Here is a 27,383-nt window from a genome sequence, read left to right on the forward strand (position 1 = left end):
GACGCGTGGTTGGCCAGCCTCTTGCTGCTCAGAGGCGCGGAGTCAACCGCGGTCCCACCGCATCCTCATCTCAGTTGTCTTTTCCTGGCGTTGATTTTCTTTTTGTTCCTTTGGCAAATGCATATGGAGGGAGATTCAGAAACATGTAGCTGGCACGGTTTCTCTTCCCACCATTCCTGCCTGCTCGCGCCTGCATTGAAGGAACTGCAGACGGTTGGCTCCAGGGGAGAGAAGGGCTGTGTGCCGAATAATAGGGATGGCAGGGAGGGGAGGGGTGCTTCAGCGAATCCCGCGGCCCCGATGCCTGAGGCCTTTCTGAAGCCACGCACAGTAGAGCAAAGGCTGGCCACGGATTATTGGTGCTGAGGAGTAGAGCGCTTTTGAATGGGATGAGAGTGAGCAGAGGGAGTTCTGCCTCACATTTGATCATATGAAGACAGAAACTTCTGAGTTTACAGGTAGTCCCTTAGGAATGAGTTTTCTGTGAGATCAGCTAACTCTGTGCCCAAAGTTCCACTTTGGAAAAGTTCACAAGAGGATGTATTTATTAGTAGAGAATTTCAAGCCTAACTTTGGCTAAAAAATTTAAACAGTTGAACCTTTCTTTTGCTCACAAACAGATAAAATGCTTTCACTCCCTCTCAGAGTCTGCTCAGGCGCCCCTTCTTTGTTGAGTTTTCTTTCTCCACGTGTGTTCTTTGCCTGCAGTGAACATCTTTCCAGGTTCACAGCCTTGTAGCATCAGGTGGGAGGGCTTGGTTTGAGTGCCTCACTTGAGAACTTTTTATGCCACAGGGAATTTTGTTTATTTTTTCATTCAATTTGTTTGTTTGTTCATTGTTCTGCACTATTGTTTCTATTGGTGCCTAACCTGACTCCTGACTGTATATGAGTCAAAAACATTCACAGCATGAAAGTTTCCTGGGCCTTGACTGGAGAGTGTAAAGGCCTACTCGTTCCAAGTTTGGGGAAGCTGTGTGACAGAGGAAAAACACCAGAAATCAATGTGTGTGTGTGTGTAGGAGCGTTTGTTTTTCTGAGGGGTGATTTGAAGCCATCTACTGCTATATTAGTTACCTGAATCCTCTTCCAACATGCCTTGGTGTTAATGATGCAAATAAGAGACTAACCTAGTAGAGTTTGTTTCCATTTCTTATTGTAAAGGAGATGAGATATTTCCTGTGATTTCTCTGAACTTCCTTTGTTTGATTTCGGAACATTATCTGGGACGTAGTGGTAGCAAGATCAAATAATACATTTTTATTATTTACATTTGTACTGCAATGTGGGATTTTTACCTTGGAGACTTCTAGCACAAGGACTGAAATATGAATATGAGTCATCTCTACTATTTATTGGGTTATTAGCCTAAAGGGAAGCTGAGTGTGACATTTATTGTTGGCTGTCTTTTTCCCTTTTGATTTCTCCCCTATCTCATCTTGCATATGTTCCAAACATTTTTAAAACATCTCAAGCTACAGATGAATCTGATCCAACTTTGCCTTTCCAACCCCTCACATTGACCTCAGACATTTGGGACATATCTGATTGCTCAGACCTTGGGACATATCTGATTGCTCCTTGTTTTTTCTCCACTGAACCAAGCTGGAGTGCAGACAGGTAAACTGCAAAGAGCAAAGGCTTTGGACTCAGAAAGACCTTGGTCTGAACTCAGGCTCTGTCAGATGCTACCTGTGTGACCTTGGACAAGTCACTTAAAACATCTCTGAGTCTCAGTTTCCACAATATAAGATTAAAGTAACAGCACCACAAGGTTGTAATATTCCACAGGGTTGCTGTGGGGATGAAATAATATAAGATGTGAAAAATACTTTGTGGAACGGGCATTCAGTATGTGCTAGTTTCCCTCATAAATAATAATAACTACAATTTAATTAACCTTTACTATATCCTCAGCTCATTTCATATAACTTATTTTTATGTCAAGCCCTGCAAGGTGAGTATGTATCATTGTTTAAAACCTCATTTTACAGATGAGGAAGCTGAGGCTCCTGAGTTTAAGAGATTTACCCAGGGGAACAGGGTTAAGGGCAGGGTGAGCCTGGACTTAGATTCAGATCTGCCAGCCTTCTTTATATTTTAACTGTGTTCCCATGTGATGACTTTCTAAGTTGCTCTAAAACCATTCAGAATCCTTACCACCTTTGAGAAACAAAGTACCATTGTGCAACGATGGTCTTGATGGCCTATGGTTGACCTTTTCTCCTTGTCTTTGAAGGGCCATGTGTGGTGCAGTGGACAGTCCATACACCTAGATTCCATGCAAGCTTGATCTCCTGCATATATTAAACAGTCACTGCAACTTGGAACATCAGTTTGCCCAAGTTGTAGAATACCTGACAGGGTTTTGTGAGGGTAAGATGATATACTGTTTTTGTTGCTTTTGATGAAATATTTTCTGCCATATACTGGCCCTAGGCTTGCTGTTGGTATCACAAAATGTATAAGCCATTGACTCCATTCTCAATTGGCTTCCAGTATAGTAAGGGGGATAGAGAAGTAAATGAATGTTTATGTTACAATGTGAAGAGTAATAGGTCTGTGGAAGGCATAACAGAAGCATGAAGAGAGAAAGCAATGAACCCTCTAATTGGACAGTCAGGATGGACTTCTCACTCATATATGATTTGAACTGTAATTTGAAGATTGAATATGATGTAGTGTGATGAAGCTTGTGTTTTAGAAGGATAACTTTTGAGGCAGGGTCAACTTTATTCCATGGGCAAAACATAGTTCTCAACAGAGTTTAGAGGTAGATCTTCTTTTCCATTTTTACATATGAGAAAACTGAGATACAAAGAGGTTGATTAACCTATCATTATTGCCTAAATAGGACTTCCCTGGTGGCTCAGAGGTTAAAGCGTCTGCCTACAATGTGGGAGACCTGGGTTCGATCCCTGGGTCAGGAAGATCCCCTGGAGAAGGAAATGGCAACCCACTCCAGTATTCTTGCCTGGAGAATCCCATGGACGGAGGAGTTTGGTGGGCTACAGTCCACAGGTCGCAAAGAGTCGGACACGACTGAGCGACTTCACTATTGCCTAAATAGTGACCCTAAATAGGAATCCTTGACTAGCTAAGAGGAGGAGCCTATACTGTGGCAGTAAATGGTGGTCTTTGGGTGCCATACAGATTATCCCATACAGATTAGGTTTTATGCATAGTAAGGGCCCATTCTGCCCATGTGTAAAGCTGGTTCTCATAATGGAATAATGATTACCTACCTCAATAATCATTTTATTGTGGAATATATACTTACTCCACACTGCATGGACTTTAAAGAAATATGTGGGTTTTGTTTATGGCTCCACCACTTATTATTTGTGCAACCGCTAATAAGTTTCTTGATTTCATTGCCTCAGTTTCTGAAATGGAGATGATCTTGCATTCCTCAATGGGTTATTCTGCAGGTTAAATGGGAATATCTTCACATTAGTTAGAATACGCTAGTTTACTGTAGTAAAAAACAGCCTCAAGTCTTAGTAGGTTCATTTCTTGCCATGCTCCTGGTTAGGCAGCTCTTCTGGGGAGCTAGGCCATTGTGAACGAGCAAATAAAGGGCCACTCTCTTTCCATAGGGTGTTTTAAAAGTCTTTGAAATTTGGTAGACAAGAAAGATATTTACTTAGTACTTATTTGGTTATTAGTAAAGTAAAACTTTTAAATTTATAAAAGTCATTTGATTTTCTTCTCTTATAAATTAGACTTCCCTGGTGGCTCAGATGGTAAAGCGTCTGTCTACAATGTGGGAGACCTGGGTTCGATCCCTGGGTTGGGAAGATCCCCTGGAGAAGGAAATGGCAATCTACTCCAGGACTATTGCCTGGAAAATCCCATGGACAGAGGAGCCTGGTAGGCTACAGTCCATGGGGTCGCAAAGAGTCAGACACGACTGAGCGACTTATAAATTATAAGATTAGTATAAGTATTAATATCTTATAAATTACATATTAGTATTTGCTATAATGAAAACCTATTCATATTTTCTTTAATGATTTCTATCTTTGGCCAGCAGTTACTTTTTGAGAACAGTATCATGTATACCTTTGATGTTTAACATATATTTAGTGAGTTGTATTAAGCGTCTTCTTTTGGATTCTGTGCTGAAATGTACACTGAGTGGACATGTGGACACAGGACACTTCTTTCTGCCTTGGGAAAGATTATGGTTTTGCCAGGTTGCTGAGACTTAGGAACTTGAAGCAGTTAGACAATAGCACAATAGGTATATGACTAAGCTGCTGTTACCTTCTTTACCTGTCACCTATCCTTGTATGACCTTGATCTGTTTTTGGAGGGCCCTGCTGTGAGGCATGCAGGATCTTAATTCCCTGACCAGGGGTTGAACACATACCTCCTGCAGTGGAATGGAAGCTCAGAGTCTTAACCACTGTACCACCAGGGAAGTCCCTACCTTGATCTTGATTGATGGCAAATTTGATGCGTGTTGATATCCAGTTATGTATGGGCTTGGTGTCTTCTCATTTACTCTTCCCCCGCTGCTCGAGACCTAATCCTTCACCATGCAGCATCAATTCTATCTCAGGAAGATCTCTCAACTCTGCAGATTATTCTCCATCCCTGTCACCTCCGTCTTGTCCAGAGCCTCATATTTGGTCTGTGTTTTGAAATAGCCTCCTTTCCTTCGGGCTCCTTATAAACTCTCCCATCTTCCACATCACTCTCAGAGTACTGTGCTGAAGCACAGTGCTCATCAAGCCATTTGTAGGCTTAAATGCTTGTCTTGGCTCCCCAGCCCCTGCAAGATAAGCCCAGCTATTTAGCTTGACATTCAGGTTCCTTCTGAATCTGGCCCCTGCCTGCATATATGGCCTCACTGCCTACTACTCCCTTACCCATGATCTAGATACTTATCTAGATGAATTCCAAATCTTCAGATATACCTCCTTTCATGGTTCTGTGCCTTTGTAGTATAGTATAGGGATTGAAGGGGCTTCCTTGGTGGCTCAGATGGTAAAGCGTCTACCCGCAATATGGGAGACCTGGGGTTTGATCCCTGGGTTGGGAAAATCCCCTGGAGAAGGAAATGGCAAAAGCCTGGTCTCTGATGTCAGACCAACCTATTCCAGCAGTGAAATCTCTAAGCCTCAGTTTCCTCATCTGTGAAATGGGAGCAGAAATAGTGCCTACTTCTTAAGGTTATGAGGAATAAATGAGCTAACTTCTATAGCATATGACCTGACACATAATAAGTCCTTGATAAGTATTTGCTATTAGTTGTTATCGTACAGGCTGTTTTCTCTGCAGGAAATTCTCTCTGCTATCACTTTTCCTGCTCTGACAGAGTTCAACTTATCTTTCAACTCCTATTTCAGCATCACATTTGCAGTCAAGCCCTCCTTCCTCTGGCTCAGCAGACTTCCTTTGTGGCCCCACGGCTTGGTTTTTGTCTCCGTAGTGGACAAGTATTACCCTGTAGTGTAAATTAGCTGTTTATATGCTCAACTCTTTTGTTTTACTATGAATTCATAAAGCCCAGGGACTTTAGTAGGTTGATCAGCTAATGTTTCCTAAGCATATTGAGGGCTTCCCTGATAGCTCAGTTGGTAAATAATCTGTCTGCAATGCAGGAGACCCTAGTTTGGTTCCTGGTCAGGAAGATCCGCTGGAGAAGGGATAGGCTACCCACCCCAGTATTCTTAGGCTACCTTTGTGGCTCAACTGGTAAAGAATCCGCCTGCAATGTGGGAGATCGCTGGGTTCGATCCCTGGGTTGGGAAGACTCCCTGGAGAAGGGAAAGGCTACCCACTCCAGTATTCTGGCCTGAAGAGTTCCATGGACTGTATAGTAAATGAATACTGTTCTTGCTGTAAGTAAGACTATAGACTCAGTGAAAAGAAAGGAATACCTAGGGTATATGGGTGGTGGTGTTGGTAGTTATGTAATTGAATCTTGGAGGCAAGAAAGGTCTTGTCTTATTCAACTTGATATCCATAACAACTAGTCTGACTCTTAGTAAAGAGATTCCTGAATGTTGAATGGGCTTCCCAGGTGCTCAGTGGTAAATAATCCACGTGCCAATGCAGGAGACACAGATTCTGTCCCTGGGTTGGGAAGATCTCCTGCAGAAGGAAATGACAACCCCCTCTGGTATTTTTGCCTGGGAAATTCCATGGACAGAAGAGCCTGGTGGGCTACAGTCCATGGGGTCGTGAAAGAGTTGGACGCGACTTAGTGACAGAACAACAGCAATAACAAGATAGTGACTGTGTAAACGATATAATTTTTTTTGACATGCTAATTATAGACAACAGTCTAAGTTGGCCTCTTTTAGGAATAGCTGAATTCTTTTTAGATATAGCGTGGATTTTTCACTCTAATATAAGCAAGTAGATTGTAGTTTATCAATTAGTTTTCTTCTTAAGTTGCTTCTCAGTTCTGTTTCTTTTAGATCTGTGACTGCTTCTCATATAAAACTCTGGAGCCAGTCTGAAATCTGGAGGGAGGGAGAACAGAGAAATGGACTTGGAAGGAGAAAGAGGAAAGTATAGGAGTGACTTATGTAGTGTTACGATCATTTTGATTCTCTGGGTTAAAAGAAACGAAAAAAGCAAAAGCAAAAAACAAAAAACAAACTCCAGCATTCGCAACCATAATTTGTGTTTCTCAAACTATGAGATATCAAAAGAAAATAATATGGCTTCACTGAGACTGGACAGCCACAGAAATGTCACAGGTACACAGGTTGTAATCCTGAAACTCTAGGATAACCCCAGCACATAGAATAGACAAGGCACTTTGTTTAATAAATCTGCTTTATGACATTTCTTTCTGCTTCCCAAGGGATGCTGAAGTCTCCGTAATTGCCCAGCCTCATTTTTAGGCTTATGGTGTCTGAGCAGGTGCTTTTGCAACTTCCATCAGCTTACTTTGGGGAATGAGTTGCTTATGTAAAACTTTGCTCTTTGGATGAATTGAGAACAACAGCAGCAATAACAGTTGTTCTTTACTGAACACCTAGAGTGTGTTCAGGTTGGGTCCTGGGCTGCCTGCTTTTCATATATCATCTCACGTAAACTTTTACTGGGCTTTCCAGGTGGCTCAGTAGTAGAGAATCTGCCTGCCAATGCAGGAGACACAGGAGATGCGGTTTAATACCTGGGATACTGAAGTTCTGAGAAGCTAATTAGCTTGCCCCAGGTCCTGTGGTTAGTAAGTGGTGAAGGTGGGGTTGAACTTGGCTCTGGTTGGTGATGTAATGTGTATTTTACCTTCAGGGCCAATTTGGTGAATGTTCACAGGGGCTTTGAGTTTATTTCACCATCCTCTGAATCTACACAGCCTCCTAACATACTCCTGATGGGACTCATTTTTAGCTGTGTTATTTTTAGTTATCCCTTCCTCAGAGTTTCCTTTGTGACAGAGGAACTAGAGGATATAGAGGGGCCACAGAGAGGTGTGGAAATAAGGTTCTAACACTGCCTCTAAAAGATTAATAGCCTTTTGACCCTGAGCAAGTTGCATGATCACACACCCCCACTTTCCTGAGAAACTCCTATGTCCCTTTGAAGGTGGGAGTTAGCAGAGGAGTAATCGAGTTGGATTTACTGCTGGCCAAGCTTCAGGATCTGCACCCCACCCCACCCCCCTGACCCCACCCAAGGCTCTGAAGAAGTTCTGGCATTTTTGTATTTATAATATTATATTCATTTTCTTAAAGAGAACCACAGATTGTATAAGCTTCAGGCTTCCCAACCAAGATCCCCCCTGGGGTGGTGTTGGAATCTAAAAGAGATAAAGCTCGTGAATGTACTTTGAAAAGTAGAATGTGCTGTACACATAGGCAAATGATTATTAGTATTATTAATAATTAGATAACAGCTTGAATCAAGGAAACCTATCTTGGGGACTAGTAGGGGAAAGAAGAGTTTAGATTTGAGGAAAGCAGAGGGAATGCATTAAGCTTTCCGTCAGAGGTCTGGGAAAAGCTATGGTATCTCCTCCCCAGGAGAAAAATTTTTATCTGTTTGTAAAAATTTAACACATACTTATCCCCGAGGGTTGGAGATGGGATGAGTCCTCTGTTTTCTGGATTCAGCAAAAAGTGGAGGAAGGCATTTTTCTAATTGAACAGAGTAGATTTAAACAAGTGTTATCAGGATCCCATTACAGAAAGCTGCAGTTTAGCTCCTGGTTATTAAAAGGCTCATTATTCAGTTTATGGATTAGCCAGATCCTGTTGGTCCCTGGCCACTCTGATCTACACCTTTTATGCGTTTCAGTGCCAATTAGCACTCCCACCAGAGCCTGGAAAAGTCAGAGGAGCTAAGCCTCAAATTGGTTCATTCCTTTCCCTGTTAGCAGCTTTGTCAAGGTTTGTCAGCAGGAGGGTAAAGAAAAGGACTCAGATGCGGTGAAGAGATTATCTGTGATTTCACTATTGTTTTCTTTCTTCCTCAGCTGGAGAATTAAAAGTACTCTCTGGTTCTGATTTTAACTTGATTTAAAGTCACTAAATCAGAGATCTTGGCCTAGGGCATCCAGAGACTTCAATAAACAGCAGCCTCAGGGTAGGTAATATTTTCAGAGAGCCCTTTGTCCACATCCCACATCTCCAGGCCTCTGTCTCATTTCCTGTGAGATGTGGAGGGGTGGGGGCTCACAACTTCTGGTATTCGGGAGACTGGAAACAGTTAACTCCTAAAGAGATCGCTCAGGGGCCAGGAAAAGAGAGTCCTTGTCCTAAGTCATTCTAGTGTTTGTGTAAAAAATACGTGTCTCTACATACACATAGTAAATGGGCACTCACATTTATTCAATCATATCTTAATATGTATTGAGGTTTGAAAACCCTTGTATGTAAGATCCTTTTCTGGAAGGGACTTCTGTCTAACGTTCAGATCTGTTTCCTAGGGAATTTATTACCTGTGTGTTTACCAGACACAAAATAAAAGGTTCGGTCAGTTTTGAAAACTCTATTTGCATCTTGCTTTGAAAGATCACGATCACAAGGAAACTGGAAGTAAAATGTATGTGTCCTGCATTGGGAGTGGGTTGTAATGTGGGCTTATACTGTGCATGTGGTGCTCATCTTAGATTTTAAGGATCGGAACGAGCAAATGACTGTCCTTAGACACTTCCCCTCCTTCGGACAATAGGAGTGCACATCTGCAGAGAGCAGGGCTGCGATTCCCGGTATAGTTGTTTGGTGCTCTTGGCCCCAACGGTGTGCCTGACTTTGAAGAAATAGATGAGAAAGTCTCTCTCTGTGAAGGTTTGCCTTATCAATCAGGGAAAAGGGTAACCAAGAAAGAAGAGCTGTTCTCTAGGGTGTGGACAGGAAAAAGACCATGCTAACACAGACTCCAAGTCTGATTCCAGTTTTGTGATGAGTTTGAGTAATGACAATAATACCTTTATTTAATATTTTGCAGCAGTACTGTCCAGTAAAAATATAATGCAGGCCACTTAGGTAATTTTTTATTTGTAAGAGCCACATTAAAAAGAAAGTGAAAAGAAGTAGGCAGAATTTATTTAATAATATGTTTTGTTTAACCCCAAGTATTCAAAACATGTTAATGTTAATTTGGAGTCAATATCAATTTATAAATAAGCTATTTAACTTGTTTTATAAGTCTTCATGTCTGTGTATATTTTGTCATTGCAGCATATTTCAATTTGGATGACAAAGTTTCACGAGTTCTGGGAAACAAACTCACTCAGGACAATGCAGATAGTAGAGTGCAGTTTATTACACTGGCGGGCCCAGGGCAGAGTCTCCTCTTAGCCAAGGACCCCGACCAGCATTTGTGAAAATCTTTTATACTCCATGTGTATGTGTCTGAACCCACCACTCCAAATTCCTTGAGACTTACATAAACCAAGGAAAATACAATCCCGATAACCCCATCATTCACGTGCTGTGTGCTCATGTGCTCAAACAGTCAAACAATTAGCCAATAATCAATAAACCTGAGGTTACACTCTGATTAATACAGAAAAATTTATGGCCTGTCTGGAGGAAGGGGTGATTAGGGTATGTTTTCTCTCAGGCGATGAGTAACCAACATACGATCTTGGAGGTTCCCCTGTCTGGAGGGGGTCTTATCCTTCTGTTGTTTTCATAGGCACTAAACACAGAGTTCAGAGTCCATTGGAAAGGTGGCCGAGCATGATCAGCATGAACAGGCCTAAGATGGAGTCCAGGCCCTATGAATTCCGTCTTCAATACTTGACTCTATTTAGATTTTATAAAATGTTCAGTTGAAAAAGTAGATTCACATGTCTAAGTTGCTCCAAAGATGCATTTAAGCCTTTGATGAGCCCTTAAAATTTCATCTGAAATGGAGTCCTAAGCTTTTTCATATCCTGAGCCTGATTGGCCCCCCAGATGTTGAGCAGCTGTGAATTCTCCCAGGAGAGTGCTGCTTTGGTCTTAGTGAGGTAGGGTGAACTCCTGAAGGCTTTGAGGTCAGGGACAGACTTCATGCACTTTTATTTGAATAGTTCCTTTGCTCCAGGAGGGCGGTACACATATGGCAGCAATTTAGACCTACAGAGTAAACCACAAGTCTTCTTTTAAGTCAAGAGAGTAAGGTGATTGGAGTTCCTTTGTACAATTTGCTTATTTTTTGACTGTTTATTTGTGTCTATAAATTCAGCAATATGCTAATAGGTGTATGTCTGGTGGTACTTAGAATAAATCACTTTGTAAACCTGCAGCGCAGTTTTGCTTGCCTGCACTGAGTTGTATTCCTGCCCGGCTCTGCCTAGATTTCCTGAATCATAGAGTGTTAGCATTTTTTCATGCGGAGAATGTTTCATTGTCATAAAGACAGCAGGTGCCATTTGTTGAGTACCTTCTCTCTGGCAGACAGCCCGCCAGATATTTTACAGATATTTATTATCCCACAGCAAGATTACAGGATGGGTATTATTTCTTTCATCCAACAGATGACGAAACTCTAGTTCGTATCGCGTAACAACTTTGTTAATGCAAGAACCCTAGACCAAGGTCTGCAAACTAATAGCCCTTGGGTCAGATCCAGCCTGGTGCCTGTTTATATGTAGTATGCAAGTTCAGAATGGGTTTTGTGTTCTAAAATGGTTGAAAACAATCAAAAGAAGAAGATTTAATGATGTGAAAATGTTAAGAAATTCCAATATCGATGTCCCAGAATAAAGTTTTACTGGAATATAGCCATATTTATTCATGTCTTAGTGTCTTAGTGTGCTTTTATGCTGTAATGGCAGACTTGAGAAAGCTGACATGTAGGCTCTGTGGCTTGCAAAGCCTTAAATATTCACTGTCCTTCTCTTTACAGGTAATATGTGCCTACGCTGAACTGTTGAGTTCTTACTGTAAGAGCCAGGGTCAGGGGCAATCAGGGTACTCACACCTGGGCCTCACATCATGAATATCAGGGTTATTTAGTGACTATGAAGCCAAGAACTCCATGTGAAAGAGGAAACTAAAACCCAGAGAGGATAAGTAACTCCCCAAAGTCACATAGTGGGACTTTGATTCAGACTCCAAAGCTTGATCCCTAAGTCCATTGCTTCTCACAGATAAGCTGACCACTGCTGCTCAGCTTGAACTACAGGACCTCATGAAGGGCTTTTTACACCAGAGGTTTCTAAGCCCCACCCCCAGAGTCTATGATTCCGTAGTTCTGGACTGGCATCTAAGAATCTGCATTTCTAACAAGCTTCCAGGTGCTGCTGCTTGATGCCAATCATACTTCAGTTAGCCCTATCATACTACATCCTGCTCAATAAATTGCTGCTGAGTTATGAATGGCTTCAAAGCTGTGTGTGTGTTAGTCACTTAGTTGTGTCTGACTCTGTAACCCTATGGACTGTAGCTCACCAGGATCCACTGTCCATGGAATTCTCCAGGCGAGAAAACTGGAGTGGGTTGCCATTCCCTTTTTTAGAGGATCTTCCTGTCCCAAGGTTTGAACCTGGGTCTCCTGCTTTGGCAGGCAGATTCTTTACCATCTGAGCCATCAGGGAAGCCCTCAACTACAAATTTAAGTCAAGTGCATTCTAATGGCCTTTTCAGTCATTGCGATTGTTTGATTTCTGCCTACATTGTTCTCATTAAACTCCAAGCTTTCTGATGCTGTGGGACTCAGGCCATCATGAATGTTGAAATGCTTGTGCCTCTGTGTCTCGTAGCAAGGGACTGGGTCCGAAATGAATCTGTCATTGGTGCCATGCCTCTTGCATTTCTAGAAACTCTGTTTCTTTCAAATCAGTTTCAAAATCAGTTTATGAAGACTTAGAAACCGGGAATTTGGTTCCTGCTGATTGTATGTCAAGCCCTTTCTCACATTGTGACCCTCGTTTCTCTGCGGCTAACAAGAAGACCTGGGGGTGTAGGAAACAGCTTCTGTAGTCAGATTGTCCTGGCTTTGGTAGTGGAAGTTAATGGGTTAGTGCTGGAGTTCACTTTCTTAATTATTGACTTAGTCTCATATTTAAAAAGTCATTATTTTAGAATTAGGAATGGGAAAAATGAAGCCTGGTGAAAGATGATAGCTTTTGTTTTTTTCCATGTTCATGATTCATAGCCTTGTTTGGGACTTTAATAAGTAACAAAAAGCATTGGAAACTGCTGAGTTAATCTCTTATAGGCTTATATTGGCATAAAAAATAAAATAAATCTCTAAATGTTTGCTTTCTCCTGGATCTCCACTTATGTGCCTTTATTTATTGTGGAGCCCATTTTTCTGATTTTTCTGCTTTCATCTTTGGCCTCCTAGCCTGTCCCCAGTACAGGTGTTAAAGAGATCATTATCAAGTACAGCTCGTATCCAGGTATCCATCTATATCCAGGTATCCATCTGTCTCCTGGGGATTGGTTCCAACACCCATGGTGATACCAAAATCTGAGGATGCTCAAGTCCCTTATATAAAATAGCATCGTATTTGTATATGACCTAGGCATGTCCATCCACATGCTTTAAGTCATCTTTCATTGTGTGATAGTCACTCAGTCTTGTCTGACTCTTTGGGACTATAGCCTGCCAGGGTCCTCTGTCAGTGGAATTCTCCAGGCAAGCATACTGGAGTGGGTAGCCGTTCCCTTCTCCAGGGGATCTTCCCTACCCAGGGATTGAACCCAGGTCTCCTGCATTGCTGGCAGATTCTTTACCTTCTGAGGCACCAGGGAAGCCCAATCTTTGAATACTTACACTAATACAATGTACATTTTATGTAAAAAGTTGTAAATACAATGGAAATAGTTGCCAGCACAAGGCAGATCCAAGGTTTTGCTTTTGGAAACTTTCTGTAATTTGGTGGAGAGCAGAACTGGGATGAGCAGAAGCCACAGATGGCAGAAACTGGAAATGGCCAAACTTGGGGATGCAGGAACTTGTGGATGGCAGAACCTGAGTTCAGCTGGCTATGTCTAAAGAACCATTATCTTAGCCTTGTAAATCTTTGCTCTACAAGGGAAGCCTTATGGAACTCTGTTGCCAAGCAAATGAAATATCTTGCAGAGTAAGTTCCCAAGGTAAAACCCATTCCAATAGGAATTCTTCTCTGGGAAACCTAAGTCTTTTCTGTGTGTGCTCAATTGCTGTCGTGTCCAACTCTTTGTGATCTCATGGACCATAGTCCACCAGGCTCCTCTGTCCATGGCATTTTCCAGGCAAGAATATGGAAGTGGGTTGCCATTTCCTCCTCCAGGGGATCTTCCCCTCCAAGGGATCAAACCCTCACCTCCTGCATCTCCTGTATTGCTGTCAGATCCTTTACCACTGAGCCCCTGGGGCTCCTGGTGTAGAATCAGTGGTGTGGCATTGATGGCAGCCGATGGATGCCATCCCACACACCTTTGCCATGGCCTAGAGGCTGACTTTACTACTACTTTGCCCTTTTATTGCTGACTTTCTCCACCTTGTCCTCCTTTCTTTCTCCCTAGTTCTTGAAGAAAATTCATTCTCCAGCAGTAACAGGTACCTGAACCAACGACACCTTACGATGTTTTCTTAGTTATTCTTTACATTCTTTCAGTTGGGAGTTAGAAAATCTCTTTCTCTCATACCCTGATTTATGTCACTTAATTATTTGCTCCTTGGCAGGTTTAATATTTATTTAATTCTGCTTGCTGTTTAACCATAGCAACCTGGTTGATGACTTGAGCTGAGCCAAGATTTCTACACGTGACTTCTAACTTATTGGTAAATTGGGGTTTGTTTTCTTCTCATCCATTTTGTACCTTGATATTCAAATTTTACTTAAAGAAATGACATCTGAACCAAATACCACTCTAGAGTTCTGTGTTGGAACAATTGTAATTCACTGTATATTTTTCCAGATTTGTATAGGTTAAGGGGGTCTGTGTTTGACCTTTCCCCACCCCTCTTTTCTTCCATGAAGAGGAAGTTGATTACCAAGCAGTTAGAGAGAAGTCAAGTATTATGAGTAAGAGGAGGGGCAAAGGGAATGAAGATAAAACAGAAGCTGAAGATTTTAATTTCTTTCGAAATTATGGCCTGTATGAATAATAGTAACTGTAACAATAATCTACCATTGTTGTTGTTCAGTTACTAAGTCATGTCCGACTCTTTGTGACCCCATGGACTGCAGCATGCCAGGCTTCCCTGTCCTTCACCATCTCCTGGAGTTCACTCAAACTCCATTGAGTTGGTGATGCCATCCAACCATCTTATCTTCTGTCATCCCCTTTTCCTTCTGCCTTGTCTTTCCCTGCATCAGGGTCTTTTCCAATGAGTCAGCTTTACTGAGTGCTTACAGTTACTGTGTTGGGGCTTTATAGCTTTGTATCATCTCATTTAATCCTTTCAAGCTCATAAGATAGCTACTATTGTACATTTCCCATATAGATGAGGAAACTGAAGGTTGGAGAGGTTTGCTTAAGCTAAGTGACCTCCCCAAGATTGTACCCTTATTAAAGGAGAAGGTAGAATTTGAATTCAGGAGTTTGGTCAAAGATAATATTCCGATAGTCATATATGGGCAAACCTATTTGAAACTTGCCCACAATGATTTAGTAACCTAATGAATAAGATAACATCAGTATGCATTTTCTGGGCACTTGATGGTAGACACTGTGTTTAAGGCATATATATGGTTTCCTTTAATATTCAGAAGTCCTATTAGAAAAATACTATTATTATCACATCTGTTTTACCTGGGAGGAAACACTGATGCTTGCAGAAAACTTTAGTTCTTTGCCCCAGGTTCTTTGGCTAGTGGGTGTAAAATTTGTGTGAGCATATTATTTTATAATCATTTGTATTAATTAGCATTTGCTATATGCAGTAAGGGCCAGGCACTGTTCTCAGCACTTTACACTTATTGAGTCATTTAATTCCTGTTTTTCAGATAAGGAAACCAAGGCACAGAGTGGTTAGGTAAGGTCACCAAACTACTTTCGGCAGTAGTGAGAACTGAACCCAGGCAGTTTGGCTCTGGTGTCTGTATATGTACCAAGCGTGCACAAGACTACAGATCTCTCTGCCTCCCACCCCTCGACCCCCGCCCTGCACTTTGATGTTCTACCTCCTAATGCAGAGAATCACTTAGGACTATTGAAATCCATTCCAATATAAAATCAACCCACTTCAAAGGAGCTTGTGGAGATTTTTAAAGACTTTCTTGATTATTGATTGGATAAACTAAACTAAAAAATAAATTCTTGAGGTGTTTTATTTTATGCCTTTGAAGAATTTTGATTCAGATACATTTAGAAGAACCACTCGATCAAGTCAGACCTGGTGGCATTAGTTTCCAAGTGGAGGTGGAATTTCTAAGTGAGCATGAGACAGACTGTCATTCTGACTAGACGAGGGATGCCAGGCAATTTTTCCTCTTGACTGGTCTCCCTGTCCTTCCCTTCTTCACCTGTTTCCTGGAATAACTCCACAGGGAAACCAAAGTGGTTTTTAAAAAGTAAATCAGGTCATGTCAGTTTCCTTTTCTAAACTTTTTGGTGGCTTTCCATTTCACTTTGGATAACAACTCCTTTCCAAGGCTCACAAGTGTGCATGACCTTGCTCCTGCGTATTTTTGAGAAATCATCTGCATCTTGGACCCCTGATTATTTTCATTCCATCCAGTTCTTGGACCATGCCAAGTTCCTCTGCTTCAGAACCTTTGAGCTGTTATCCCCCTGCCTGCCATACTTTGGGTCCAGGTTCTCCTTGAGGCTATTTCTTCCTACCTTTCATGCCCTTAGTTAAAGTTTACTGCTTTGGACAGGCCTTTGCTGATTTATAACAATGAAATATAACTTCATGATATTCCCTGTTATGCTTCCCTATTTATTGTCTGTTTAACATTTTCTTAATATATGAATGCATGCATATTTGTTTGTTTACCTGTCAGTTGAAAGACTGAAAGGACAGAAATCATGGTTATTTTGTTTATCACTGTATGCCTAGCATCTAGCATAGTATAATCAAGAAAAGAAATGAATGATTTAAAGAATTACTATCAGGCAAAAAAGAATTGTAGGTGCAAAGATATGGTGGCATGAAGGAATAGGTCATTTTGGGGAAGAGTGAAAAGTTGTGGATGACTGTCACTAAGTTGGTTTTGGGAGCCGGAGGAAATGATATAGTTGATCAGATCATGAGTGGTCATGTTGGTCCTATCAAGTAGTGTGGACTTTTATCCTTTAGAAATGGGGAAACTAATGGGATTTAAATAGATCATTAAATGTGGTAGAGATATTGAGTCAGAGAGAATATTTTATTGTCTTATTTTAGAATACTTCAAGTCCTTGAAATGACTCTGGTCATTGTTCTTCATATTTGGAAATTACTTGTCCCAATTATGATTTTGCTACCATGTTTGCACAGGCAGAATTTCAAATAGAATGCTGGAAATAAAAATGTGCCAAAGATGTAAGTGTGCTTGTTTATAGCAGAGCCTGGAGTTTTATCCATGAAATAAGAAAAAGCCAATAACAGAATTAAACTAAACATTTTATACAAATAAATTATCGGTTGTTCAGGTTGTTGAACTTGCTGTTTAATGAAGGATAATGTCTTAGATTTGGACATTATCTTGGGTTGTTTAAACTCTGTGTGGTAGAGCTGACTCATATTCAGTTGACACTATTGCTGTTAAGGAGGATGTTGGGTCATTCTGCCCTGTGGGTCATTATGTAGCAACAGTCTTCCAGCCCTGCCTTGGAAGGACAGTAATATTGTCCTGGCAGCAGTTGTTATTTACAGAGCACCTGCCGCATGACAGGCACTGAGCTAATCACCTTACATTATGTGGGGGGAAACTTCCCAGCATCTGTTAGAGGTGTTTTGTATTCCCATTTTACAGATGGAGAAACAGGCCCAGGAAAGCTGAGTAAACCTCCCAAGTAGTGAAGTGAAGGGATTAAATTCAGATTTGTGTGACTCAGAATGCTCTGCTTTTAACTCTTGGCTTTCCTACCTCTAGAGGAGAGAATCATATAGGACTTTTGACGAAACATAACCACACTTTGAAGGAGCTTTTGAAAATAATTTTGATCTGAGTTAAACTGAATAGAAAAAGTCAAGGAATTCCAAAATAATTTTTTGATTGGAAGAACTTTTAAACTAGTTTACACTTTGGCAGACATTTATTTAAAACTCTTAGCTCAATTGAGCCCTAAGCTGAGCAGATATTTGAACAGAATCTTGATGAATAAGCGTGAGTATTATCAGGCAAACTAGCTGGGATGGCTACATTGTACTCATCTGGGCATCCCACCAGCTGTCTCCTCTTCTTCACTTATCACTCTGGAATCAGATCTTTGCATAGCAGCTAGAAGAAACTTTAAAAAATGCACATAAGATGATTTTATTTCCTTGCCTGACTGGTCATATTCTGGGAGAAAATATTTACAAATCATCTGTCTGATTGGTTAGTACCCAAAATGTGTAAAGAACTCGTTCAACTCAATAGCACAGCAAACAAAAACAAACAATTCAATTAAAAAATGGGCAGAAGATCTGAATATTTTTCCAAAAAAGATGTGTAAACAGCCAACAGGTACATGGAAATGTGCTCAACATCACTAATCATGAGGGAAATCAAAACAGTCATAAGGTATCACCTCATACCTATTAGAATGGCTCTTATCAAAGAGATAAGAAATCACAAATGTTGGCAAGGACAGGGGAAAAAAACCCTTATGCACTGCAGCCACTGTGAAACATAGTATGGTTCTTCCTCAAAAAATTTAAAAAAGTACCGTATGATCCAGTGATCCATGTCTGGGTATTTATCCATAGGAAATGAAAATACTAATTTGAAAAGAGGTGCAGACCTCTGTGTCCATTGAAGCATTATTGACATTTGACATTGTTTGTTCCAAATATGGTGGTCTTAATGATTACACAGCCAGAATTTTCTACTAGAAGGGTGTAAGATAAAATTTGGCAGTGTCATTTTTGTCCCTGGGTGTGGTACAATCAGTTACATATTTTTTACAATCAGTTACATTTAAGATACATGTTCCCTAAAGTCAAGGAGCTAGACCAGGATCCATTCTGTGTGTTCATGCTTTAAAGAGAGTGTGGCATCTGGACAATCTTTAAACTTCGGATAAGCAAATACACCAGTCCATTTTAAAGTGCTAATAAAACTAAAATATTATTGGCAAATGAAGCTGCTGAAATCTTTATTTAGCCTGGGCAGTCATAAGTTTTCAGTTCAGTTCAGTTGCTCAGTTGTGTTCGACTCTTTGCGACCCCATGGACTGTGGCACTGCAGGCTTCCCTGTCCATCTCCAACTTCTAGAGCTTGCTCAGATTCATGTTCATTGAGTCAGTGATGCCATCCAACCATCTCATCCTCTGTCATCTGCTTATCCTCCTGCCTTCAACATTTCCCAGCATCAGGGTCTTTTCCAACGAGTCAGTTTTTCACATCAGATGGCCAAAGTATTGGAGCTTCAGCTTTAGCATCAGTCCTTCCAATGAAGATTCAGGACTGATTTCCTTTAGGATTGACTGGTTGGATCTCCTTGCAGTCCAAGGGACTCTCAAGAGTCTTCTCCAACACCTCAGTTCAATACCATTAGTTCTTCGGTGCTCACCTTTCTTTATCGTCCAACTCTCACATCTATACATGACTACTGGAAAAACCATAGCTTTGATTAGACAGACCTTTGTTGGCAAAGTAATGTCTCTGCCTTTTAATATGCTGTCTAGGTTGGTCATATCTTTTATTCCAAGGAGAAAACGTCTTTCAATTTCATGGCTACAATCACCATCTACAGTGATTTTGGAGCCCCCAAAATGAAGTCAGCCACTGTTTCCACTGTTTCCCCATCTATTTTCCATGAAGTGATGGGACCAGATGCCATGATAATAGTTTTTTCAACATTGAGTTTTAAGCCAGCTTTTTCACTTTCTTCTTTCACTTTCATCAAGATGCTCTTTAGTTTTTCATCGCTTTCTGCCATAAGAGTGATATCTTCTGCATATCTGAGGTTATTGATATTTCTCCTGTGAATTTTGATTCCAGCTATGCTTCATCCAGCCTGGCATTTCACATGATGTACTCTGCATATAAGTTAAACAAGCAGAGCCTTTAGAACCTTTAGAAACAGAAGATATTAAGAAGAGGTGGCAAGAATACACAGAAGAACTATACAAAAAAGATCTTCATGACCCAGAGAGTCACAATGGTGTGATCACTCACCTGGAGCCAGACATCCTGGAATGTGAAGTCAAGTGGGCCTTAGAAAGCATCACTACGAACAAAGCTAGTGGATGTGATGGAAATCCAGTTGAGCTATTTCAAATCCTAAAAGATGATGCTGTGAAAATGCTGCACTCAATATGCCAGCAAATTTGGAAAACTCAGCAGTGGCCACAGAACTGGAAAAGGTCAGTTTTCGTTCTAATCCCAAAGAAAGGCAATGCCAATGAATGCTCAAACTCTGCACAATTGCACTCATCTCACATGCTAGTAAAGTAATGCTCAAAATTCTCCAAGCCAGGTTTCAGCAGTACGTGAACTGTGAACTTCCAGATGTTCAAGCTGGTTTTAGAAAAGGCAGAGGAACCAGAGATCAAATGCCAACATCTGTTGGATCATCAAAAAAGCAAGAGAGTTCCAGAAAAACATTTATTTCTGCTTTATTGACTATGCCAAAGCCTTTGACTGTGTGGATCACCACAAACTTTGGAAAATTCTGAAAGAGATGGGAATAGCAGACCACCTAACCTGCCTCTTGAGAAATCTGTGTGCGGGTCAGGAAACAACAGTTAGAGCTGGACATGGAACAACAAACTGATTCCAAAAAGGAGTATATCAAGGCTGTATATTGTCACCCTGCTTATTTACCTTATATGCAGAGTACATCATGAGAAACGCTGGGCTAGATGAAGCACAAACTGGAATCAAGATTGCTGGAGAAATATCAATCGCCTCAGATATGCAGATGACACCACCCTTATGGCAGAAAGTGAAGAAGAACTTAAGAGCCTCTTGATGAAAGTGAAAAAGAAGAGTGAAAAAGTTGGCTTAAAGCTCAATATTCAGAAAACTAAGATCATGGCATCTGGTCCCATCACTTCATGACAAATAGATGGGGAAACAGTGGAAACAGTGGTGGACATTATTTTTTTGGGCTCCAAAATCACTGCAGATGGTGACTGCAGCCATGAAATTAAAAGATGCTTACTCCTTGGAAGAAAACTTAAGACCAACCTAGACAACATATTAAAAAGCAGAGACATTACTTTGCCAACAAAGGTCCGTCTAGTCAAAGCTATGGTTTTTCCAGTGGTCATGTATAGATGTTTGAGTTCGACTATAACGAAAGCTGAGCGCTGAAGAATTAATGGTATTGAACTGAGGTGTTGGAGAAGACTCCTGAGAGTCCCTTGGACTGCAAGGAGATCCAACCAGTCAATCCTAAAGGAAATCAGTCCTGAATATTCATGGAAGGACTGATGCTGAAGCTGAAAGTCTAATACTTTGGCCACCTGATGTGAAGAACTGACTCATTTGTAAAGACCCTGATGTTGGGAAAGATTGAAAGTGCGAGGATAAGGGGACGACAGAGGATGTGATGGTTGGATGGCATTGCCAACTCAGTGGATATGATTTTGAGTAAACTCCAGGAGTTGGTGATGGACAGGGAAGCCTGACGTGCTGCAGTCCATGGAGTTGCAAAGAGTCGGAGACGACTGATAAACTGAACTAAACTGAACTGAACTTAGAGCCCTTAGAGCATTGATTCTTTTGAGCGCTTAGGGCGTTGATGTACAGTTCAGCTTCTTTCTGATACTGGTGAACAATGAGTGCTTGTAATCTTAAACTGTAATTTTGGATGAGTGAGGTACTTCTGGCCCATTGCCCATTAAATGTCTGCTGTTTCCTGAACCTGCCTTAGAATGTGGTTTCATATTACTGCCTTTGAAGCACCTTGTTTACATAGTAATACTGAGCTCCAGGGTCTTCCCTGGTGGCTTAGATGGTAAAGAATTTGCCTGCAATGCAGGAAACCCAGGTTTCATCCCTGGGTGGGAAGGACCCCTAGAGAAGGAAATGGCAACCCACTCCAGTCTTCTTGCCTGGAGAATTCCATGGACAGAGGAACCTGACGGTCCATGGCTTCACAAAGATTTGGATACAACTGAGTTGCCGGGAGAAATATCAATCACCTCAGATATGCAGATGACACCACCCTTATGGCAGAAAGTGAAGAAGAACTAAAAAGCCTCTTGATGAAAGTGAAAGAGGAGAGTGAAAAAGTTGGCTTAAAGCTCAGCATTCAGAAAATGAAGATCATGGCATTCGGTCCCATCACTTCATGGGAAATAGATGGGAAACAGTGGAAACAGTGTCAGACTTTCTTTTTTTGGGCTCCAAAATCACTGCAGATGGTGATTGCAGCCATGAAATTAAAAGATGCTTACTCCTTGGAAGAAAAGTTATGACCAACCTAGATAGCATATTCAAAAGCAGGGGCATTACTTTGCTGACTAAGATCTGTCTAGTCAAGGCTATGGTTGTTCCAGTAGTCATGTATGGATGTGAGAGTTGGACTGTGAAGAAGGCTGAGCACTGAAGAATTGATGCTTTTAAACTGTGGTGTTGGAGAAGACTCTTGAGAGTCCCTTGGACTGCAAGGAGATCCAACCAGTCCATTCTGAAGGAGATCAGCCCTGGGATTTCTTTGGAAGGAATGATGTTAAAGCTGAAACTCCAGTACTTTGGCCACCTCATGGGAAGGGTTGACTCATTGGAAAAGACTCTGATGCTGGGAGGGATTGGGGGCAGGAGGAGAAGGGGACGACAGAGGATGAGATGGCTGGCTGGCATCACTGACTCAGTGGACATGAATCTGAGTGAACTCCGGGTGTTGGTGATGGACAGGGAGGCCTGGTATGCTGCGATTCATGGGGTCGCAACGAGCTGGACACAACTGAGCAACTGAACTGAACTGAACTGAGTGACTGAACTGAACTGACTGAACTGAGTGAATGACACACACACACTGAGCTCCAGACATCAAAATAAGCTCCACATATGTATATGTGTCAGTGAAAGCTTCAGTATATCTGTGATTCTGTTTTGTAGTCTCCATGTGAATTTGTGCTGATGATGAGGAAATGTGGATTTAGAGAAATTGCTTGAGGTCGAAGAGTTAGTGGATCTAGGACCAGGGACTCCAACACGGTTCTAACTCCAAAATCCATGCTCTTAACCCCAGCCCTGTCCAAGATGTAAGGTTGTCCTTTAGACAGATCAGGATGTAGGGAGGAACATAGGGAGATCTCCTTTACTATAGATTGTAAATAAAAATGTCTTTCAAGCCATTTTGTCTAAAGCCGATCTTTCTGTCTTGGGTTCATTTCTCTGATTAGAGGTTCTTTGTTTTGCCTAATAAATATTGGAGGCATCAGTCTTGTAAACTCAATCAGAGTTAAATAAAGAAATCTGCTATTTCAAGGATTAGTTAATCCCTTGGTAAAGAATATTAATATTGAATTCACTATTCATATTAATTTCAAATAATATTCAATGTACTGAATATTAATACCTTAGTTATTATGGTTTATAACTTGACTGAAAAAAGTAACAATGGCAAAAGCTGATATTTGTTGATATATTAGGTTGTCTTATAAGCACTTTTTTCTTCTATGGGATTTCTAATTTGATCCTCACAACAACTCTGTGAGGTGGGTGCTATTATTGTGTCAATTTTCCAGAAGAGGAAACTGAGACACATGGAAGCTAGATGAAGGAACAGCTTCATGGCATGTGACATGTATGATCACAAAGCCTCATGCTAGAAGGGCCCACACTTGATTTAATGCTCTTTAATTGCTGTCTAAAAATTCTTCATAATTTTGAACAAAGGGCTTCACATTTTAATTTTGCTCAGGGTCCTTCAAATTATACTGTTGCTTCTGCCTAGGTGAGCTGTCCAAGGTCACTGTCCAAGGTCAGTGGCAGAGTTGGCATTCAAACCCAGACTGCCTGGCCTTAAGCTGACATGATTCCATTTACATTGTCTAGTTTCCCATATCTCATATTTGTAAAGCAAGGTCCCCCCTCAACCAGCTTTTTCTTTGGGACTGTCTTCAGAGGAGGGTGGTTTGATTCATCGTTGTTGAATTCTTTGGATTTAAACTTTGTTGGGCTGAGTGTCTGATACATACAATTTCCCAGTTAGGTTTGTAGAAGAGCAGTAAGGAAGATCTGAAGATATGGCAAGAATTGTACATCCTTGCCATAGTGAAAAAATCATAGACTAAAAATAAATAGGAGTAGCGTGGAATTACTGTGACATATTTGTTTTGTATTAATAGTTTTCCTTGGACAGCAGAAAAGAAAAGAAAAAGAAAGCCCTGGTGTATATGAAAGGCAAGCCATCCCTCAGCATTGCTTATCTGCATGCGGTGCTCTGTGGACTGGCAACACTTAATTACCCCATATAGTTTTATGGACTGTTTTATGAGAAGCTACTTTTTAGCCTTTCGTGGACTGCTTTAAAGGGAAATAGAGAAAGACAGAAGAGGATGTCTATCAGTTTGGTAAAAATTGTGCCTCCATGATCTATGCCTAGACCCTGAGACTACCTGAATTCCCCTCTCAACATTTCTTGAAAACTTTCTGTGAAGAAGTAGAGGCCAATGAGACACCAGGGTTTGAAGATGGAAAAAAGAGTGACTTTGCATAGTTACCTTAGGGTACCTGGGGCTACAACAGAGGCAGGCATCAGCCACAGGAGTCCCAGGAAAGCAGTTGACAAAGTTAAAAGTATAGGAAGCTCAGGGGAACTATCCAGGTGGAGAAGTGAGAGAGTGTTCTAGACGGAGGCAACAGTAACAACAAAATCATGGAGATGAAGGAGAAAATAGGGTGAACTGCAAGTATTTGGTCCTGGCTGGAGTGTTAGAGGTGATTTTGGACACGCAGGTGAAGACCAAATATTGATGAAGTTTGTATGGTAAGTTAAGGAGTGTGGATTTGTAGCCCAACTATTAGGGATGATAATGCCAATAGCCAACAAGGACTGAGGGCTTCTTCATAAATTATAACTCTCCATGTGGTTGCTTGGAGAAGGCAATGGCAACCCACTCTAGTACTCTTGCCTGGAAAAATCCCATGGACAGAGGAGCCTGGTAGGCTGCAGTCCACGGGGTCGCAAAGAGTCGGACACGACTGAGCGACTTCACTTTCACTTTTCAGTTTCCTGCATTGGAGAAGGAAATAGCAACCCACTCCAGTGTTCTTGCCTGGAGAATCCCAGGGACGACGGGGTGTGGTTTGCTGCCGTCTACAGGGTCTCACAGAGTCGGACACAACTGAAGCGACTTAGCATGTGGTTGCTGGTAACGTGTGCCTGTTTGAGTGATGTGTGTGCACACTCCCTGGTCATTTTTAGTGCATGAGATGACTGGGCACTCAGGTCTGTTAGGTCCTCACTTTACTATTTACAGCCCTTGGATCTGGGAGCAGGCAGCAAATGTTCCTGAACCTTTGTTTCGATCTCTAAATCATATCTGGTTTACTAATAATTGTTGGCAGGAACAACATGAAGTAAGACCTCATACTTTGGATAGACACAGTTTATTGTGTAAATTGTCCCTAGTGTAAGAAATTTTATTTACTACTGGTACTTTACTTTTGGGAGGAGTATCATTCATGGCAACTTTATGTACATTTCAAAGCTGGTGAGTTCTGGGTTCTAGAAGTGGACTGTGGTTAATTAGTTGCTTTTCACAAAGACTGGGTGAGTCATTGAGAACAGTTTCCTTCAGGCAGTGGGTCAGACTTCTCACTAGGTGTGACCTTGGGCATGTCACTTAACCTCTCTGAGCTGCAGTTTCCTTTTGGAAAATGAAGACAAAGCTGCCTACTTATAAAGACTATTGTGAAGAAGAATAAGTGAGATATTGGACATGAAGTGCTTGACACACAGCAGGTGTTAAATGGTAAATATTATTATTTTTTATCCCTGAAAAAACAGGAGTTAGTGATTCAGTGTTGAGTGTTAGAAGAGTAGGACACAGAGTGTAAGAGGTATTGATATACTTTCCTTCCTCTTCTCTTGGTTGTCCCTCCTCCCCGCATCTCCAATCTTTTTCTCCCCTCAAGGTGGAATGAAATTGGATGTCTCATAAATATGGTGCAGCCTTTGTTAGAGTGCCCTCAGACATGCCCTTCTAACATTTGGACAAATGAATCAAAACATGAACAGCCAAGGGAGATTGGGTTGAATTTTCTAACTGTTCATCCCGTCATGAGCGAGCTGGGTTAGTGCCAACACTGCCTGGTGAACTCAGCCCAGACAGATTGAAGGAGCTGGCACTGCTGGGAGAGGGCTCGGTTACCTAGGAAACATTTACCTGTGCTGATAACAGAGGGGCCCTCCCCACCACCTGACTCGTGCAGACGTGTATCAAGTTATGCGGAGATGGAAAGAAACAATTTTCTCTTGAAATGAGGTGGATGCAAGCATTAATTTCTTTTGAATGGCAGCTAATATTTTGTTTTTAGAGAAGCAGGATAAAGCTTAAACTTTAACTTCTGGCTAAAAATACTCAGCTTGTGAACCTGGCAAGGCCTCTTAAGGGAAAAGAAAAAAACAGTCCTGGCACTGGATTGTTAGGCTTCCTGTCTTTCAGCAGCTTATTGCATTTATTTTACTGCTTTGGGGGATTAGAAAATAGTCTCCAAAGGCCATTTCTTTAATGACTTGGAATATTAATGTGGAAAATCCGCCTGTTGGATAATACAGTGAATGCTATAGTTTTTGCCTCTAATTGGCTGTTGGGTCTTTCACTCCCCAAAATCTTTTTTTTCTTGTTTAATGTTTTCTTTACTGTGAAAGATAGTGCACACTATGAAAAGTACACAAAACAATAAACTAAGCTAATGACTTATCACAAAGTGAATGTCTTTGTGGGGCTTCCCAGGTGGCACTAGTGGTAAAGAACTGACCTGCCAGTGCAGGAGAAATAAGAGATATGGGTTCGATCCTTGGGTTGGGAAGATTCCCTGGAAGAGGGCATGGCAACCCACTCCAGTATTCTTGCCTGGAGAATCCCATGGACAGAGGAGCCTGGTTGGCTACAGTCCAGGGGGTTGCAAAGAGTTGGACATGACTGAGCAACTAAGCATGCCCACATGAATATCTTTGTTAATTAAAAATGTTACCTGCCATATCAGTAAACAAAGGATGTCACAATCATCAAGCCATCACATTACAGCCACCCCTGAAGGTGTACCCAGAAGGAACTTGAGGATGGAAACAGGATGTCTACCATCAGGCCATCAACAACTGCAGCCATTCCCCAGCAGGGCAGCCTGAGGAAACTCAGGGCAGGAAAACACAGCAAGCTGGCCCCAGATAACTGAGGCTGCATATGAAAGGAATGATTTCCATGAGCCCAGCCTTCTGCATCTTTCTATACATAGAAAGTGGAGAAGGCAATGGCACCCCACTCAGGTACTCTTGCCTGGAAAATCCCATGTATGGAGGAGCCTGATAGGCTGAAGTCCATGAGGTCGTTAAGAGTCGGAAACGACTGAGCGACTTCACTTTCACTTTTCACTTTCATGCATTGGAGAAGGAAATGGCAACCCACTCCAGTGTTCTTGCCTTGAGAATCCCAGGGACAGGGGAGCCTGGTGGGCTGCCGTCTATGGGGTCGTGCAGAGTCAGACACATCTGAAGTGACTTAGCAGCAGCAGCAGCAGCATACATAGAAAGTACTTCCCTGGTGTTTCAGTGATGAAGAATCTGCCTGCCAAGGTAGGAGATGTGGTTTGATTCTTGAGTGGACAAGATCCCCTGGAGAAGGAAATAGCAACTCAGTCCAGTATTCTTGCCTAGAGAATCCCCATGGACAGAAGGGCCTGGTGGGCTACAATCCATGGGGTCACAAAAGAGTTGGGCATGACTTAG

General features: G+C 41.6%; 1 protein-coding gene across 3 annotated transcripts in view; it reads left to right on the top strand.

Annotated features, from left to right (window-relative positions):
* ST6GALNAC3 (ST6 N-acetylgalactosaminide alpha-2,6-sialyltransferase 3) overlaps positions 1-27,383 on the top strand; it is a 635,179-nt gene that overhangs the window by 163 nt on the left and 607,633 nt on the right. The window contains exon 1 of one of the 3 annotated variants that reach the window (XM_060410895.1): positions 1-27,230. The exons of the other annotated variants lie outside the window; for them this stretch is intronic. Within the exon in view, the coding sequence (XP_060266878.1) occupies positions 27,210-27,230 (21 nt within the window). The 5' untranslated portion in view covers positions 1-27,209. The remainder of the gene's footprint in view (positions 27,231-27,383) is intronic. 3 annotated transcript variants of the gene reach the window in all.

Source organism: Ovis aries, chromosome 1 (assembly GCF_016772045.2).
Source record: "Ovis aries strain OAR_USU_Benz2616 breed Rambouillet chromosome 1, ARS-UI_Ramb_v3.0, whole genome shotgun sequence".
Taxonomy (NCBI): Eukaryota; Metazoa; Chordata; class Mammalia; order Artiodactyla; family Bovidae; genus Ovis; species Ovis aries.